Source organism: Opisthocomus hoazin, chromosome 2 (genome assembly GCF_030867145.1).
Source record: "Opisthocomus hoazin isolate bOpiHoa1 chromosome 2, bOpiHoa1.hap1, whole genome shotgun sequence".
NCBI lineage: Eukaryota > Metazoa > Chordata > Aves > Opisthocomiformes > Opisthocomidae > Opisthocomus > Opisthocomus hoazin.
This window is the reverse complement of record NC_134415.1, coordinates 61,896,510-61,916,262: the sequence shown is the minus strand read 5'-3', so window position 1 is coordinate 61,916,262 and position 19,753 is coordinate 61,896,510. Positions and strand designations below refer to the sequence as shown.

The window sequence follows — 19,753 nt, the reverse complement described above, 5'->3', positions numbered from 1 at the left end:
CTGAATTAGGTCAAAGCTAGCATCATCAATTACAGAAATGGACTGCTTATGAAATCTTAGTGGAGCAGGGTATTTGTCAGTATCTTGTCTGAAGCTTCAGTAGCATGGCTGACTGAATTTTGCAGGCTCATTGTCTTCAATTTCAACAGTGAAAGTAAAAATGAAAAGATTTCCAGCTCGGTGTCAGTGAATGACCATGGTGAACAATACAGAACTGTTACATGTCTTAACTGGCGAACACTTTCATGCCATAGAAACATCAGATAAAGTACATTCTGCACTTAGTTTGTCCTGAGAAAAGAATCCAGGTTCCACATCCTGAAAAGCATGGTAAATACAGTATTAAAGCTACTAAACTTTCTCAGCTTAACTGAGGTTCTCTTCAGCTATCACAAAAAATAATTATAAAAATCTCTTTAACCTTTTTGTTGTGCTTTACGTAAACAAAACAAAAGCTCAGAAGACTTCTATGACATCAAAATTTCAATTTAAAATATTAAAGGACAATTACAAATGAAGGATTATGGCTGTGTCAGCTACAATCTATTGTTCACCATTTAAGATTACTTCATTCAGCTGCCTTTGTCTTGAATCTTAAGACACTCACCCTTTAGCCATGTGATACGGAACACAGAATGACAGTCCAAGCAGAGGCTAACTCTACTGATTCCAAATAAAGATTTCTTATGGGAACAAATACACATCTCAAACAAAGCCACAAAATATACTGAAGCAATCCTCATTGTAACCAGCTCTTCCTCCATAGCTTTGTTTTCATTATGTAAACACATTCCAGACAAATCTTTACAAACTATGTCAACAAATCATGGTTTCTCCCTCTTTCCCCAGGAAAACTGTGCAAGGATAACTGTACACATGTTCAAGAAATAGAGGATGCCATTTTATTGGAGGTCCATGGGTAATTGTATCACATTAGGGAGTGGAAGAATCTCGTGGTATGGCACAACACAATACCTCACTCTAAACACTTAAACAGAAGGTTAAATGATATGCAACATGATCAAATCAGTAATTCTCCATCTTCCAGGCACCACTGATTAATTTAAAATAAACTTTAATAAATTCAAAAAATAATATAGTCCATTAATTTGTCTGTTGCACTGTCTTTAAATGAAACAGCACTTTGAAAGTCACAAATAAAAAAGCAGCACTTTCTGTTAATACCAACACCACTGTAACACATACTGTAGCGTGGCATGCAAATCCATATCTGCAGTCTTTTTTTTTTTTTGTATTAAGAAATGGAATGGTAATCTTCTATCTCAAATATTAGTAGCATAACATGTAAGTGCAGATCATTCTGGCCACAAGTGTAGTAAGCCTTAACAAGTGTGTATTACAAGAGCATAGAACACAGAGCATGACACTTACATCCAAGAATCTCTCTCTTTTGTACTGTACATGGTGTTTGTTACAGGCTGAATTCCAACTTGCTGTACCCAAGCTTCAGGAAACAAGATTATTGACAGTTTCTGGTTTTGCTTAAAAATAAAATGCAGTCACCATCAAAGCACAACAATTAACAGCCTGGTCAAAAAAATGCCATAGCTCCATTGAAAAAATAACTTGTCTTTTTAGTAGACTCCATTGAGCAGTAAAGTTTCCATCATAGGCACGTTACAAAGTCTCACAGCGATACTGCAGTGTCACTCCTGTTAAGTAGAGATTTGTATAGACACCAAGAAACGGTGCAATGTTCAAAAAAGCTGTTCAAACTGAGCTAAGTTTCACGAGACCACGTACTGAGTCTTCATGCAATGAATCCTGGCTGGCTAGACTCAGGACGTGCATTGTATGGCTGTGTGTAATAGGACTTCCACTTGGCAGCATCCCAGGGGGTGATGGAGCTTCTTCAGGAGTGAGAAACTGATGACCTTCGTGTTCCTCTTTTAATGGAATCATGTCTGTCAAGCCTGTATCTGATGTGAGATTTGGCATAGAAGATGGTGGTGTTGGCTGCCCTAGAGTTGCACAAGGCCCACCGATAGTAGTCTTTCCTGGTAAAGGTAGCTCTTCACTAGTTATGCTTGGCTCACTCTGTAGGAGGGGGGTGGCAGCAGCCTGCAAAACGAATTTAGTGCTCTGAATGCACTGATCCTGGTCACACTGTAGAATGGAAGGGTGTCAAAATCATAGAAGGCAAATAAAACAGAGGAAAAAAAATGGGAGAATATGGACAAAAAGGTATGGAAAAGAATGGGATGTGAAGAGAAAAAAGAAAGCCATTAGTATCATTCCATGGTTAGCCACCCAAAAATCCCATTGCATGCTGCCCGGGGTGGGGGGGTGGGGGAAGCATGCATAACTGAGCCAGTGCTTTGGATTACCGTCAAAGTAAATGATGATGAACATTTACACTGTTCACTTCATGGTTTTGGTAAGTTTTAAAATAGTATTTTGTGAATACTGTAATTCAAATGCTCTGCCTATTATTGTTCAAAGCCATTTGGAAAGCCTAGCTGCACAGTTGGCGTGTAACTAACTGCATCGAGCACCACAAAACCTCCCCAGGTGAGGTGAATCACTTCCACACTACTCATTTTACCCTACAGTAGCTAGCAGTTCAGAGAGAGGCCTATAAGGATAACCCAAGCATCTTCCCAAGTTCAAATACACTAAGCAAGTGTCTTTCTTTAATTGGCCTTCATGTGTTAGAATTAAGGTGCTACCGATGGTTTCCAGAAGAAGAATTCCTTCGATGCAGGTGGTTTTATAAAGATACAGCTGCCTATACAGCCTCTATCAGCAAAAATCCCCTCTCAATTTAATACATTATACATACACTTTAGAGAATATACTACACTATACTCTATAGGATGTGTAGAAATTAGGCAGCACTGCAGATGCATTAATTTGGTATCAGTTTTCATAATTTTTAGGCTTTTTCTTGATAAATATAGTCTTGACAATGTGAAAAATCAAGGCACAAAACACGAATCTTCTGGCAAGCACTTTCACAACAACAAACCAATTCAGCATTATACAAATACAATTAAGCTCAGTGAGTATTACCAGGAAGACTTTTTGCTCCACATCATTCCTAAAGCACTGTTTATACAAAACTATCATTCATTCCTTGAGATGACAAGACAGGTAGGAGTTTCATTAATGTCCAGCTAGCTAAGAAGGTAGTAGACCTACTGCAAAATTAAGTTTCTATAACACAAACTGGCATGATTTTGAGAGCTTCCAAGGACAATATTTATTTAATTCATAGCCTGATCAGTTATAACATCTGCAGATTTTCAAAATCCTGTCAGATTCATTTGCCATACTACTGTTCTACTGTCCAAGAGAAACACTACAGTCAACGAATACATAGCCATACATAGGCAATAAATATCAAGAACTACAACTGCAATGCAGCAAAGCAAATTTGGAAGCCAGTGAGCAGAATAAAGTAACATCTCCAGAGGTAAGACATGCCTATTCACTGTTGTTATTTCAAGGATTCTGCTAAAGCAATATGTTCTGCTTTACGACTGACTTCTTCGATCTATATCAAATTACTGAAAGACGTTACAAATCCAACATCTGTTCAAGATGTTCCCAATCATCAACATTGCTACTAACATTACAGCAATTCCCTAAAAAGCCCATTCGATTTTAGTAACCCACCGTGATATACTCTATGCAAACTCATGGAAAGACTTTTTTTCCTTTACTGTATGACAAAAACCACCACTATGAATGCTTCCTCTGATATCTTCAGGTCCTCCAAATCCACCACTGAATAGCTTAATGATAGATGCACTCACACTACGTTCCGAAAGTGTGCAAGCAGACTACTTGGTCACAGTAGATAGGTAGTATTTTAAATGTGTCTACGTGGTTTAGGACTCCCAGACCAACTACTTTTTGACAGGCAGAAGTCCGATCCTTACTCAGTTACATATTTTCCAACACTTCTGCTTTGAGAAAGATAAATGTACTGACTTCCTATTACATAGAGTTGTACGTGTTTCAGGCAATATTTCCCCCCCACGAAATGATGAACAGCCCCAGTCAAACAGTTGAAGTGGTCCCATGTCATTTCAGAGGGATTACTCACAGGCTTAAAGCCAAAACCTTGCATAAGCACCTTAGTAAGAAGAAAACTGTCACCGTCTTTAAAAACAAAGCTTTCAATTGGTAATTCAGTGTGAATAACTCATTCCAAATAAACATACTGTCATTCACACCTCCTTATTTCAATTAAACTACAGCCCTGCAACCAACCTTACTACGCAGACCTTAAAGATCTGCTAACTGAATTTTCAAACTTCAAAAAGACCAATAAAATCCATTAAACAGTGTTACAAAGCTTTTCAGGTGCTCTGTATCTCTTGATCATTTTCCATGCGCTTGTCACTTCCTTAAAGCCCCTCCTCTTATTCAGATACATTTCAGGTTTCCTTTTTTTTGTTCTATTTAACAGTGATCATCACAAAATCTCTTAGGAAAATACAGGCTGTAAACAGCTTTCAAAAGAGACTAGAGTGGGGTTTATACTAAAAAAGGCAGATGTGTTCAGCGAAGCTCTCAAAAACATCTGATAAAAACAACATATACTATACAGGTAGATTATTCTTGCATCTAAACAGCCAACACAAGACTAAACAAGGAAATTAGATTTGATTATAGAGCTGGCATGATGGTTTTTCCTCGATTCCATATTTCACTCTTAACTAAATGAAATTTGGGGCCAAAATCCTTAACAGCTATTAACCACAAATTATCCAATGCCAGCATTTCAAATATAATAAAAAAGCCTATGATGGTAAGAAAAAGGAAGACAACCACCGGCATTTAAATAGCTAAAAATCTATTGTAGAAATTATCCCACCAGTACCTTCTTACATCAGATCTACTGATTTTATTCTCCACTTACAATTTCCACTGTTTCAGAGGAACAGCAGATTCTGAAGGTAAGACAAGTTTAATAAGTTCTACAAGTACAGAAGTTCAATTATATAAGTGCATTGAAATTTTTAGCCATCCGTATTTATTTTCACATCAAAAGCCACAAATTAACGCAAATCAGACAAAACCTAAAGTTCTGTGTTTATTTCAGAAATAATAAATACAAAAAACTAAGGAAACAATATTTCTTTTTTTTCCTGAAGAAAATCTGATCTTTTTTCTAAGTTACACAAAACATACATGTTAACATAGTTGTTGTACATGGCAATGTATTTTTCACATTTCTAATGGAAAACCCAGAGATTATTTACTTTTAATTCAAAATTAACCTTGTTAAAAATTTTCTAAACACTGGTAACATTCAAGAATTGTTACAGTTCTCAGCTGATGGAGAAAAGAAGGTTGAATTATCCAGCATCTCTGAATAAAGTACAAACAACAAGAAGTTTGGAGGAGACTGAGAGCACTGAATGGCAGTGCTATGAAGTAACAGAAAGGATGCTGAAATGCCACACTAGATGGATACAACAGATGGGTAAAGAGCAGAGGGATGGAGCTGTATAACTGTTCCCAACAGCTGCAGGATTTTCACACTCATAAGCATGGTATTGCAGATACTGCGCAACAACTGAGCCACAAAACCCAACAAGTCAATGGCTCCAGTAGCAAGTAGTACAGTGCACCAGGAGATCTATGAAGAGAAACACTTCTGAAGCCAAAGGGAAAACTATCCCCGTTCCAGGGATTTTGCTTCAGACTAGCTACCGTTTGTTCTTACGGATGGAATGTCTGTGAATGGTTAGAGCACCCAGGGTGCATTCCGGGAGCACATCTTCAGAAAGAAATCTAGTTCATGTGCTCTGATACTGCTCTGCGATGTGAACGAAAATGCAGTAAATATGCACAATGAAAATAATTGCTTCTAAAACACACCTCAGTCCAAAGCAAAACCTGAAGTTGATTTACTACATGTGCCCTTAACCCATTTTAACTGTGAAGTAAAAGGCTTTAATGAAAATCCTCTATCAACGTTGACTGTAGTAATGTTGACTTGGTAAGAGTCCTAAGTTCCATTCTGCGTAATGATAAACTATATTTCTGAAGTATGACAGTAAATACACAAGCAAGGAAGCACACTCATAAAACTCCCAGCAAAGTGGGGCTCCTAGCCTTGCTGATCCTCGTACTGTCATGGTAGACATACTCCTAATAATGAGAATACAAAAAGCAAAGGAGAAAGTATGCTAGGATGATCAGAATATAAGTTCCCCAGATAGCTGTTTCCAGATCAGCGCTAGAAATACTGATGTGAACATCTGGGAGAGGACTTTGCTGGACGTCTCACTGGTAACGAATGTTGCACATGCACTATTACGATTCCTGTAATCTTCAGTGATATGTATAAGTAAGAAAACAAACCCTCCAATGAAAGAATTTGCATCCAGGAAAGGAAAGAGAGAATTGGAAATAAGAGAAATTGGCACACAACGAAAGACCTAAGCACTGAACAAGAGATGCCTAGAATCCAGGAGTACAAGTGAATTTCTTGAAAACAAAGGAAACAACCTGTCCTGACACAGAGGCAGACAGAAGTAAAATCTATCACTTGGTAAGGCATTAGAGAATTCTTAGAGACCTCATAGTAAAAATAAAGCAAACTAATTCCTCTAAAAAAGTGCATCAAGTGGGATGGATTCTGTGTTTCTTCATAATGGATTACTAAAGCATAAAATAATCTGTATCAAAACCCAGGAATCAACTCAGGCTTTTAAGAGAAAGCTAAGTAGTACAGAGGTGCAGATCCAGGTAACAATAGCTGATGGATTTATGGTGAAATAAGAACTTTTTTTTTCAGAATAGAAAGAAAACAAACCTGAAAATGACAGAGAAAGAATAAAATACACAGAAAATTATGATTTGTTAATGGGTGAGATATTATGTTTCATGCAAGAATGGCAAGAGAGATACTTGGGCAATCAAACTAATAAAGAGCTTGTAAAAATAATCAGCAATAAAATGCAGTAGGGAAATAGTTTGGAAATATCAGATCTACAGATCATTAGTCCCAAGTGACCATGTTTGTCACTTGGATAAGGATATTAAGAAACTGGCTAATGAATTCACCATATTAATTTCAAATTATATTGGAAGAGAGATTAAAAACACTGGGAATGTACCAAGAAAAATAAATTATGTGCCTCCAGCCTTCAACAAAGTAAATAAAACTTCAGCTCTTAGTAAAATAAGGGAGGTACTAAGGAGAGAACAGGAGAAAAAGCTCTTCTATAAAGATCTAGGAAAAAAAAAATCATAGTAGAGGTCTGTGAAGCACTGATTATAGCAACAACTCTGACTTTCTGAGATTGTGACAAACTGAGTCACTTGCACAAGTAGGGTAGCTCCTATATGAACCATTAAGTCTCAAAGCCAAAATTACCACAAAAGCTGTTAAACACAAAAATAGTGCCTCACAAATGGTATCCTGAACAAGAGATAATGCATTGCACTGAAAACAAGTGTCTGGCAAGTTTAAACTTAGCCTGATATTTATTTTGAGGTTAAATGCAAAAATGATGCTATGTTAAAAGACGTATTAAAATAAATGAAAGCAGAATATAATACTAAGCAATCTAGAGAAATTTAAAGAATGACCAGAGGCTAGTTGGGTGAGGCACAAGAATTATGTTTAGAAAGACACAAGTCATTGAGTAAAAGATTTGAGGGAAGGAAAGGGAAGGAATAGAAAGAGGGAAGGAGTAAGAGAAGACAAGTGTGATAAAAGATGATTGTTAAAATCTTGCTTTAGTATCAATGGGCAGGAGAGAGATTTTAGCACGCTATATGGATAAAGTAGTATAACAGCTAGACATTAAGATTCATCATAGAGATAAGATCTAATGCATTCTGGAATAACATCCAGGGAGACACACCATAAAGGTGTACTGGCACACACTTCAGATTTCTAGTAAATTACTTCCTGCACTCAAAAGAGTTACACTTGTTAACATAGTGCAATTATCTCTGATGATGTATAAATGGCTAAAACTCTGCCATTTAAATATACACTAATACCACGACCTACACATGCTCTTAAGTCAAGGAGTTCCACTTTGCCTGTGCTTATCTGAAACTATAATAATACGAGCTGCAGTACCAACTACATCCCCTTCAAACCAGCCAGTTCTTTGTGGCCCACCTTCCTCAGCTCCAAGAAAGCATTTTTCTTTTTATACCTCAGCCTTTTTTTCCAAGAGGTATGCAACCTACCAGAAGGGAAGACTGAATCATATTCCATCTTCTGCCTAACCTTTGTCAGTGAGGACACGAGGCAAAAAGGAAACCTTCTCTTCCACAAAGACTTTCCCTCTACTCTTTTGCTTCAACTGCAGTCTGAGGCTTAAGCTTGTCTATTATTTAAACCACCAGTCACCAAAGTAAATGTCAATGTTTGCGCCTGAACTTCTAGCAAGAGGGATTCTACAGACCGTTTCAGAGATTCCTCCTCTAAAAAAAAAAAACCCAAACCACCATAGCCCCAGGATGCTGCGTGCGTCGTTATGCTTCTGCCACAAAGTGTACTCCACTGCCTTTCACTTAAGAAGCTTCAGCAGTGTTTTTCAGGAGAGAACAAGTGAATGACTGGTGTTCCCAGCGCTCTTGTTCCCAAACTTCTTCCTAAGAATCTAAGATTGTGTACTGGGAAGAAAGCTGAGAGAAACAGATACTGTAAAGCCTGGAAAAGAACTAGAGTTCACTTAATGGGGAAAAAAGTTTAAACAGATTGATGAAGTTTTACTTGATTATTCCTGCCAAAATTTAAATAAGAACAGGATATCTGGTAACTGCACAGAATGGCTGACAACAACTAATCTGGCAGTAAGGTGAACTAATTTTGGTAGGAAAAAAAAAAAAAGTCTGTTATGTGGATGAGATTGAGACCTTAAATGTGAAATAGGGAGATTAATTTTGTTGTTTGCTGCTTTATGAGATAGGAGAGATGGGAACCTGAAAGTAGGCACAGTCTACTGAGAAGAGTGAAAACATTGACCTTAGAACACAAAAAAGGGAAATATGAAACAAGAACACATCAGGGGCAAAGTTATGTCCCACTGCACTGCTGCCAGCAGGAAATGAATTTATAATTTCTTATTGCTTGAAGCAACTCAGGCAAGAATGAAAGTTTTTAAACAGGGAAGAGAAAATAGTGCCAGAGAGACTGGGAAGCTAAGCAGGTCTTTAACAGTTTGTAACAAAACTCAAGCGAGAAATTTCACTGCTGATAGCCAGCTGCCACTAGAAGCCAATTGGTCTTGAATACAGATCAGGAATAACACCCTGAGAAAAATGGCATCACAGTCTCAAAGATATTCCTCCATACCAACCATAACCTATTACATTTCAAACTTTTTTTGAGACATCACTTTCAGGAATGAAAGCTGCACGTTTCCAAGTGACTCTGATAACTGTCAAAGAACACAAGCCTTTCCCAGCTTGAGAAGTGTGATATTCTAGGATATCAGAAGTTGAAATCCTTGAAGAATTTACGTATTTACAGGCATTACACTCTAAAATCATAAGAACTACCTGTTTGACTTAAGGTAATACATAACAGATTTCTCAATTTCTAGAGACAGATTTAGTCAATTTTCTATCAAACAGGCACAAGATTTTCTCATTAATAACTACGAATGATAGCGTGTGTCTTCTTACAATGCAAGTATAATTCTTATAATGTTAAGATAATTTAACGCCAAGGACTTATTGTGGTTTAATGATCCTCACAAATAAGAAGTCTTGACAGAGAAAGTTTGGGTAATCCCTGAAAGACCTCATGCTGTTTTCCAAGGTTTGCTTTCTCTTTCCTTTTTTTACTTTTTTTTTTTTCAGAGGGAGGGTGTCCATAACTCATAGCTTCTTTGACAAAGTCCTAGAACCCACATAATACGAAGATAAGTGGATAACAATTCAGAAAGTGGATAACAATTCTTACATATGTAAGATGCTTGCCTTTCAAAAAGATCTCTTTCCAGTTATTCTCTTCTTCTAGGCACTGGAAATCCTATCTTCCATTATGATAGCCAATGCTACCAGCAAAAAACAAAGTAAAAACTATTGGCACAGTTTCAAAGATGTTTAAAAGGTTTTGTTGTAACAATCCAGTTGCCATTCTTTGTTCATTGGAAGTTCAGTGTCCTCCTGCTCTTTCTTCAACATACTTATCCACTAGAAACTCCTCTTTGTTCATCTTTGCTTTTTAAAACACATTAGTCTATGCAAAAACGCAGTGAACAAGCAAAGAAGGAAACAGAGTATGAAGAAAGTGCCATATAAAACAACAATTAGCTGCAAAATGATGAGGCAGAGCAAGTCCATGATACTTGAATATTCCAGTTCAAAACACAGCAGATGTTAACAGTACAAGTCAAAATGCCAGTATATTCAATAAATCAACAGCGTAGAAAAGCCTCTCTTTTTTTAGAATCCATGAACAATAACTGTTACACTGTGTGAAACATATATCAAAAAGAGCCTCAGGATTTTTCTCTTTACTGTTAATAAACAAGTCATTCCACCCATAGTGTCAGCTGTATCCAGTTAGTTATTACTTGATTAGTTCACATGAAAGTGGAGAAGAAAAACATTCACAGGAATCTTGATGAACAACACTATGGGATGATTCCTACCATGTTGCTCTGAGATTGTGTGGCCCCATACATAGTAATGCCATTTGATGGTCCTGCTAACTGCGGTGTATCTGGTTGTATAAATCCTCTTCTGTCAATTAAGCTATGGAATAATCAAAATAAAGAAAAAATGTTAAGAGAGATTTCTGATCAATTACTACCTCCCCTCAGTTAAAAGAAAAAGAAGAATTTTCTATCATACAACAGACTTTGATACCTCGTCAATACTTTCAAATGTTCCCTTTTATTCAACTGAAGTACAAGACTTCATTTCTACTCATTAGCAAGGTAATTGTTTTCTTGTAATACTACCTGCCACAATCACATGTACTGCTGCTTTTCTGGATTTTTATTATAGGCAAAGGACTTAGAAGCTTACCAGCAGACACCACAAAACCCAAGAATTTTAAAAAGCAGGTGTGAAAACAAATTAGAAAATTCACCAGTGTACTTTGAATCAGTATCTATTCTGAAGGTTCTTTTGTTATCAGTTTCCACACCTCTAAATTAAAGCTACTTAACCACAAAATTTAGAAAGAAAGAGGAACTTTTGTTCAGATTTTGTTGCCAGGTGTTTTATGACAGCTGCTTAACACTGCTTACAGTGCTCCACTACTCTTACCAAAGTGATGCACTTATAAAATTTCTTATTTTCACCTAAGAAAATATTTTGTAGAAAAAGAAGTAAAAATCTACATGAGATTATAAAAAAATAAACAGAATGGAATATTTTGACCTAGCTGAAGATTTTGCTAAAATTCCCCATATACTTTTACTCTCATTTTGAGAACTATAAACCTCACTTAGGTTCTGCTAGTTAATACTCATAAAAAGCTGAATGTACAGACTGAGGTACTGTATTCTACACGTGTATTAGGTCTTACCACTTCCACACAAAAACCCCCCCCAAACTTTTCAACAATTTATGCTTCAATTCATTCAAAGTATTTTTTTTATTATATGTAGCTTTCAATTATAGTTCCATATACTTTTAATCATAGGCCAAAATGTTTTTTTCCTGTGACCTGAACAATGTTACCTCCTATCTGAAAAACTGCAAATTTTACCACAGGATATCACATTTTAACTGGAGGGTTTATAGTTCCAGTTACTAAGACATAATGACAGGAATGCCTTAAGACACCTGAGAGCTAAAGTCAGAACAGAACTCGTTTTATCTGATGATATATGAGACCTCTAAATTCACTAAGGGTCAAGATGGCTTCAATTTTAACAGATAAGAATGGGATGCATAGAAGAATCTAAGGCATTTCCCCTCTCAAAAGTCAACAAGACTTGCACCACTTGGAGACAGTTTAAGCTCTCGACATGAAGGTCTGCAGAACAGTTTTTTATGTACATTCAAAACACTTAGAAATCCACCTGAGATAACATTTTGCCATGTCGAAAGCACTCCTTCAGAAATCAGGTGCTTAAAAAAGTTACATGATTTATTCGATCAGAACACTAGTTAGACTTACGCTGACAGCTATGGATCAAATTAAGATTTGAAAGCTACTGTTGGCTACTTAAAAGCTACTTCATATTTAGTGACTTGGGACACAGCTGTGAATAAAAGTCAAAAAAGCAAGGTTATAATTTACATTTTACAGTCAGTAAATTTTTACTGTCGCTCACAAAATATCTCCCTACAGAAACTCCACATACATTTCGGTATCTAAATAAGTTCTGTTGCTACATGGAATTTACAAAAAAAAATACAAACTCTGTTAAAACACAAGACTCAATGCCAGTTTGGTCTAACTGTGAGCTGCTATGTAGTTAATAAAGGTTTCCAATTGGAGTCAAACGAAAGAATTTGAAGCAGGGCATTGAGTTTTTATGTCACATAATTTTATGAAAAGAAAAATGGCAGAATTAAAGGGTTGGCCTTAGGTGCCACCCATACAGGCGGGAAGCAGAGAGAGGGTTACTCTTTCTCACGACAGGGATTACAGTATGTGCAAATCTTAACTCTGTTGTCCACTCCTCAGGAAAAGATGTCAGTCTCTCCCGTCGACCTTGTAGAAGAACCACCTCTGATTTTCATAATAGTAAAGACAGAAATGCCTCTTCCAATAAAACACCTTAGCCACTGGACTATACAGTCATTGCTTACTTTCTTCTCAATAGTTCAGATTCATAACTACATAATTCCAGACAAAGCGAAACAGTTTCAACCACATAGTACATAACAGCATGTCACAAAATCTACAAGATGTCAGCCACTCTCTGCATAGGAACTGGGCTTGTATTGTCCATGTAGTACATGAAATGTCTAACCACTGAGCATTGGAATAAGAAGAGAATTAAGTCTTTCCAGCTGCCAGTTTTATTTCTCTAGTCTCAGCTCTGTATTCTATTTTGTTCAAGATGAAAAACCATCAGCAACTTTGAATATACAAATATTTTGAATTTCAAAAGTGTAAATGTACACAGCAAAACCGAATCCATTAAGCTTTCACCTTTCTTAGGTGTAAGACTACCAAATTCAGCTTAACATATATATGTTAACAGTAGTATAACTAACAAAAAATTGCTGACCATTTAAATAAAAGTGTTCAGAGTGAACCAAACAATTATCAATCTAGTTGTAGAATTAAGGTTCCTAAACTCATGTCACATTTGTTAGATATGTAAGAGTTTAATAACCTTTCAAATCACCCATCATGCAACAGCTAACTACTAGAAACGTTTTACTGCTAGAAGTTATTAACCCCAGTAGCAAAAGTTAAACCAACACATAAACAAGTTTATTTTCATTTCAGATATCAACCTTAAAATATATTTCACAAGATCTGTAACCACAATTTATCAATTTATCTCTCTACTACTGAATTAAAACTTCATTAAATCTTCTAATGGACAGTAAAACAAAGCCTTATTTTTGTTGAGTAAGCTCAAGCAATCAGAAAGGTTTTTTTTTCATCAATAATCATGTGGCTTCACTTGTACTAGCAATACCTTTGATACTCTTACCTTGGAGAGAGGGGCCCACAGAGTGCAGCACAGCAATTAGTAAAGATGTTGCCATAACTGTATGGATTATAGTTTTCTTTACCTCTTTTATTTGACCATGATCCTTTAATCTGAAGAGATATGAACAAGACACATCACATCTAATACATTACAGAAAATGGCTGATTTAAATTAAGGGTTACCAAAGCAGCAACATGCTACTTGCACCAGAGGCAGACCAGAGAAAACCCATGATCACACTTTCTGAACAGCTTGGAGATTTGGGCTGTTACGAAAGGCTGGACCCTAAAATCTTACAAGCAAATACATGTTTTACATCCATAGATTTAGACAACCCAAAATCTCAGAGGATCAGTATACTCACAGTAGGAATTTCAGCATCTAAACATAATAGTCTAAGCTTAATTTTACAAATATTAGGCATGTTCTGCAGAAGAGGTTCAACTGCAACATACCATTAAAGCCTGTAATAAAACACTTTTTTTCCATACTCTCAAGCCATGGTAACACAATATTATTTTTCCTAAAGTTCACAAATAGCTCTAAAATATTATGAAGCAACTGCAGTCATTACTACCTTTCACCACATATTACGTTTTCTTTTAGGTAATCTTGCTTTACTGTTTGTGAGATACTTGAGAGCCTGAGTAAAATGTCTTACTGTATTCAATTTGAAATGTATCCTTTAAATGAAATTACTGAACAATTTACTTGAAATTCAGACATGTTACACTGCTGCAGTTCCCCATCTGACTTTCAACAATCCAAAAGAGACATTTATTTGAGGGAAAGGGGGATAGTGGAAGCAAGCTGGGTCCATCTAGAGAGACAATGTTGGTGTAAACCTAATAACTGAGGAATACCAGAGTATCTCATCTGTCTTACTAAGGAGGTACATTTCTTCAAAGTCTTGTACTTCAAAGTACTTGCTTGGATACTTGATGCTGAAGCACAATTCACTCTGAGCCTGCTTGGTAAGTTTTTTCTGGTTGATTGGTATTTATTGTAAAATTTAGAATTTTAACTGCAACCTTAAACAATAACAAAACATGTGGTTGACAGTCCCAAAGATGCTATTTTCATATTGTCAGATACCTATGAAAAAAGGTACAACAGAAAAATACAATAAAATAACTTTAAGCTTGCAGAAATTTGTTAGATTACTTGTTAAATACCAACAAGCTTTCTACACCATTAGCTACCTAGCTATTCTTATTTTCTCCTTTCATTCATTTTGTATTTCACCTTTCAGTTAGGGGAGAACACATGAAGCCTCCACACACAGGTAAACATAATTTCACACCGAAACAATGGAAACCTATGTGCAAAATAGGACAACTGCAGAAATGAGAAATTGACCTTTAAATGAATTATATACTCCTTGCCAGGGGTTTTAGACCTCACACTGTCAAAGAAGTTTGAAATTAAAAATAAAATAAAGGATGAAATTTTTGTTTTGAGAATTCAACACACTTTGCAAGTTTTACCACAAGTAATTTTTGAATAAAAGACTATTTAGGGCTCCCAGTGAACAAGAGATACTGAAAAATGTTTAGTACTTTCCCACTGTATAAAACATAATTGCTTCCTTGTCTCCTGTATTCTGTATTTTCCTATATTAAGAAACAGGTCCTGAGGGTGTAAATCATAATGGACACACCATGTAACCAGCATATTTTCAAGCCACAGCAAATACAGTCCAAAAGATCTCTTCTGATATTTTGAATCAAGTACGACCAGGTTACTTTGTTCTTTCCTACTGAGGCATTCACAAAATTATGCAGGCAGGTATGACTTCTCTAAGAATAACAGAGAAAAACTTCCTCATTAGTATTTAGAAACATATACGCAGAAATACACAACAAACTTACATCTTCATTTGTTGTTTGATTGGAGCTGATCAAATACGTGTGAAAACCTGAGAGGCCAACAATGGACCATACTGAGAAAAAACAAACCACAGCTTCCAGCACAGTAATTGAAAGTCAAGGAAGTATATGCAAATGGAGAAAAAAAATCATATTCAATAACAAATTGTTACAATCACAAAATTCAGGGTAGTCGACTTTTACTCTACAAGTCCCTTAAGATCTTTGGGGTATTTCACAGGGGTCAGCAAAAATCAAACTCAGAAAAGCAGGCCTATTGTCAGTAGGGTTTAGCGTACAGGCCACTGAATAGCACCGACACCGGCAAACATTTAAGGGTCTGCAGATTGAAAAAGGCTAGAAATTACTGATGAGTGGTTCTGATCTTAATTGCTGAAATTCAGATATTCATTTTCACCCTGTAAAAGTCATCACACTTGTATTAAGACAGGTAAATTGATAAGTAACAGTAAATAACAGTTCTGATAGAGTGAGGGGGAAGATCAAACACAAGAGAGGTAACCCAAGGCTAGCTGAACAGCAAAGACTGAATGGATCTGTTTGTACAAATATTTAGTGCACAATGGGAGTCCTGAGCCAGGACTAAGGGTTCTAGATCTGTGCTCATACGTATAGCAACCACAACTGAGTAAACTGTATCCCAGTCATATGTTCTAACTGCTAGACTCTCCTGCCTTTCTTCTGTTACTGAAATTAAGATGCTGATAGGGGTCCTAACACTAGCATGAAGGTGCCCTAGTCCAAGTAAACTACAAAGTCCTCTCGCTCTCTCAAGTCCCTCTCATAACTGCATATATTCTACTTTACAACTGTGGGGGTGCCTGAAAGGCAAACGGTCTGGATAACAACTGTTAAACCTGTGAGTGTAAATAGTTGGGCTGGGGTTGAACACTCAAAACTCAGCAGCATTTGCCCCAAACTTTTCAGGTTAAAGAGGAAGACTATCAACCCCCAGCTCACTGTGCTGCTATTGAACAGTAGCTGAGGAATTACAACACTTGTTGAAGGAGACATCAGCCCGAATTGTAAGAAAATCACAAAAAAAGGCAGAAGAGAACTTCAAGTGGGAACAGCAGCAGTCAAAACTTGGTTTGCTACAGCCACAAGTCACTCTGCTGGCACCTGCCTAGGCCGGGCAGGGCACCCTCCCTGTTGAACGCTGCTAGCCGTTGGCATCCAGACAGTAGACTGTCAGCCTGGGGTGTGACAGGTACGCTTAGGGGAGCTCGTGCGGTGCTTTCTCACCTGCGTGTGGTAGGGAGCAGCACAGGTACACATATGGCAAGAGCACCCACACCTCCGAGAGGGTAGCGAAGGTGTGCACGTGCATGTGTGCGCACCACCAGAACTTCTCAAACTACCTGTGTTTTCACTCCTTATAAACTGCATAACTCACATGTCATAAATAAATGACCAGGCTTTAAAACTGAGATTGGTATACTAGGAAAGTCAGTCAGCACTCAGAGCTGCATACTTCCTACAGTTTACATCATTCCTTTAGCTCTAAAATAGTCATCATTTCAGAAATAAGACAATAAAGTCGCTTCTAAACTTTATATAATCTAGCATAAAGAGCAACTTTCTATAGATGGTTTCCTGCCACAGTTTTTTATTTATATATTTTTATTTACATACAATAGCTATAAACTCAGAATACATCTGCTTCGAGAACGTTTTCTACAACACTTCAATAGTAAATTTTTTTTTAGGGAACATGAATGAACAGCACAAAAGGTTTTGGTTCCTAGAAAAACAGATATAATAAATCAGTAGGAACAAGACAATGGGAAAAGAACAGGATAAAAATAAACTGTATATTAACTATATGCCAACCTTCAGTGAAGTCAGTTTCCAATACAACATCAACTCAAAACATTCGGGAACAAGGACACAGCCTTAAAACATACAAAAACATCCTTATCGCTGAACCTATCAATAGAAGAGAAATATGAATGATCCTCATCATTATACAGAGACAGACTGGAAAATGCACGGATGGACATAAGTATTTGCGATAAATAATCCCATTTAATAAATAAGTCCTATTCATTAACAGTGAAGAGGTTTGTATTGCAGGTCTGCACTCCCCTAACGAATTGGGAAATACCCTAGTTGTCTGTATAACTTTTTCTAGAACCTACTTCACTCAGAATGATTGAGAAGTCAGAAAAGAGCCACTTGCATTCTGAGCAAATCTGCTCCAAAAGCAGCAGGATGACCAAAGCGCATTGCTGCACAGCACGTTCACTACTGTCTCCCTCTCAAGCTACGTGGAGAGTCAAAACAACACAAGACAGGAACTCAGTCTCAGCGGACTGTGCAACAGCCACACTAAAGCAAGGAGAATGAGGGAGCCAAGATAAGGAAGTAGACTGGTGTTAGCAGAGGGTTCAGAAAGGTGTGAAAGACGGAAACAGCTCAAAAACATTATGCATAACACAAGTGCATCCATCTGGGCTTTGAGAGGGCAGAAATTGTAAGGAAGGCTGTAGGTGAGCCTTGTTGGGTGCAATCTACACACAACGACCAATAGGAAGAATCACCAGGTCAGAAAAGGGGAACCTGAGAGGGAGCAGGGCTTCCTGCAACATCATCAGGTGACTGAGCACACCACTGACAGGAAGTTTGTCGCCACGATTACACTCAAGAGGGTCCCGATATGTGATTTTCTCCCTCCACATGGTAATTCTTACTGACAAAAAAGTAAATTCCTTTTTTACTTTTTTACTTTTTACAAAAAAGAGAATTCCTTTCAGTTCAAGACCTCTTTCAGTTCCCCACTGAAAGGGACTTTTTCCCCAAAAAAGGGTCTTCTTTCAGTTCCGCACACCAAGATCCAAAGATCTCTAGAACAGCACAGGTGGTTCATGCTAGATTAACATGACTCCATCAATTAAACATGAGCCTACTAATTAAAAATAAAATACAAAAAAGCAATATATTCTCAATATAAAGTGTAACTTACCAGTTTAATATGGTATAACACTCCTTTAGTATCTCACCCAGGGTTCTTTGCAAGACAGAAATGGCAATGTTCTCTGTGCCTGAATTGACTGGCTTGATGCAAAGCAGCATTCCCAATGCTATTTGGACAATTTCACTTTTTACTGTCAGGGATTGTAACCAAGCTATTAAATTTTCCAACATATCACTATCAAACCAGGCCATGTCTACCAGATGCACTACCAACCCATTTTCAAATCAGCACATCTCTGAATACAAATTTGAATAAGCAGCCCATTGTTCCAGTACAAGGATCCTCAAATGCATAATCAATTACCTTCTGATTTAAGGACAACTGAAAGCTATGCTCAGTTTGAAAAGAGTTTAAAAGAATAATCTTTTGTAAGAAGTGACTGTAATTGTTTTAATTGGAAGCTATTGTGCTATTTAGAACAGTTTGTTTGTGCTTTGTAAAATTACTTAAAAAAAAAAAAAAAATCTCCACACTGGCTTTGTTTAAAAAGGGATTTTATAGCACAGTGAGTGCCTGATGAACACACATAAAAAAACTGTATCTGCAGAATTGGGAGAATCTGACACTTGGAAAAACTACCTGGAAAGAGAGGTCTGTCTGTATGCGCAACTATGAATGACAGAGTTTTTTCTTCCTACTCTTCTGTGGAAAAAGACCAAACTGTGTGAGGCACAACGGACAAAAAGTCTTTCCTTGGCACAAGTATAGGAAAGAATTCTTATACAGTGTCTTTGTGAGCGGTGAAAACTGCTTATTCAGACACAAACCATTCAAAACTTATACATAAGGGACCTTTAATGATCACCTAGTTCCAACCCCCCTGCCATGGGCAGGGACACCTACCACTGGGCCAGGTTGCTCAGAGCCTCCATCCAACCTGGCCTTGAACACTGCCAGGGAGGGGGCAATCACAACTTCTCTCGGCAACCTGCGCCAGTGTCTCACCATCCTCGCTGTAAAACTTTCTTTGCTATAGCCAACCTAAATCTACACTCTTTCAGTTTAAAATTCTTGCCCCTTGTCCTGTCACTACAGGCCCTGGTAAAAAGTCTATGTCTTGTCTTTATATATCGAAAGACCACAACGAGGTCTCCCCAGATTCTTCTCTTTCCCGGCCTGAACAACAATAGTAGTCCCTGTGTATGCACGTGTAACTTAACAGAAGTTGATACTTCAAAATGACTTCTCCAAAAGCAGTAAATCAACGTAAGCATACTTTCAGGAATTGAAGTCTTCAGGGACAGCTTATGGTTTCAGTTGTTCCACAATCTACTTTTTCTACCCTGACAAGAATCAGTCAT

At 37.2% G+C, this 19,753-nt stretch overlaps 1 protein-coding gene across 5 annotated transcripts in view; it reads right to left on the bottom strand.

The window, feature by feature from the left end:
• Positions 1-879: 879 nt before the first annotated feature.
• ZDHHC14 (zDHHC palmitoyltransferase 14) overlaps positions 880-19,753 on the bottom strand; it is a 107,669-nt gene continuing 88,795 nt past the window's right edge. For 3 of the 5 annotated variants that reach the window (XM_009936066.2, XM_075413858.1, XM_075413862.1), the window contains 4 exons: positions 15,458-15,560; positions 13,587-13,696; positions 10,608-10,710; positions 880-2,127 (listed from right to left, as the gene is read on the bottom strand). In XM_009936066.2, coding sequence (XP_009934368.1) covers positions 1,732-2,127; positions 10,608-10,710; positions 13,587-13,696; positions 15,458-15,560 — 712 coding nt within the window. In that variant the 3' untranslated portion in view covers positions 880-1,731. The remainder of the gene's footprint in view (positions 2,128-10,607; positions 10,711-13,586; positions 13,697-15,457; positions 15,561-19,753) is intronic. The other 2 variants (XM_075413859.1, XM_075413860.1) reach the window with 1 other exon arrangement.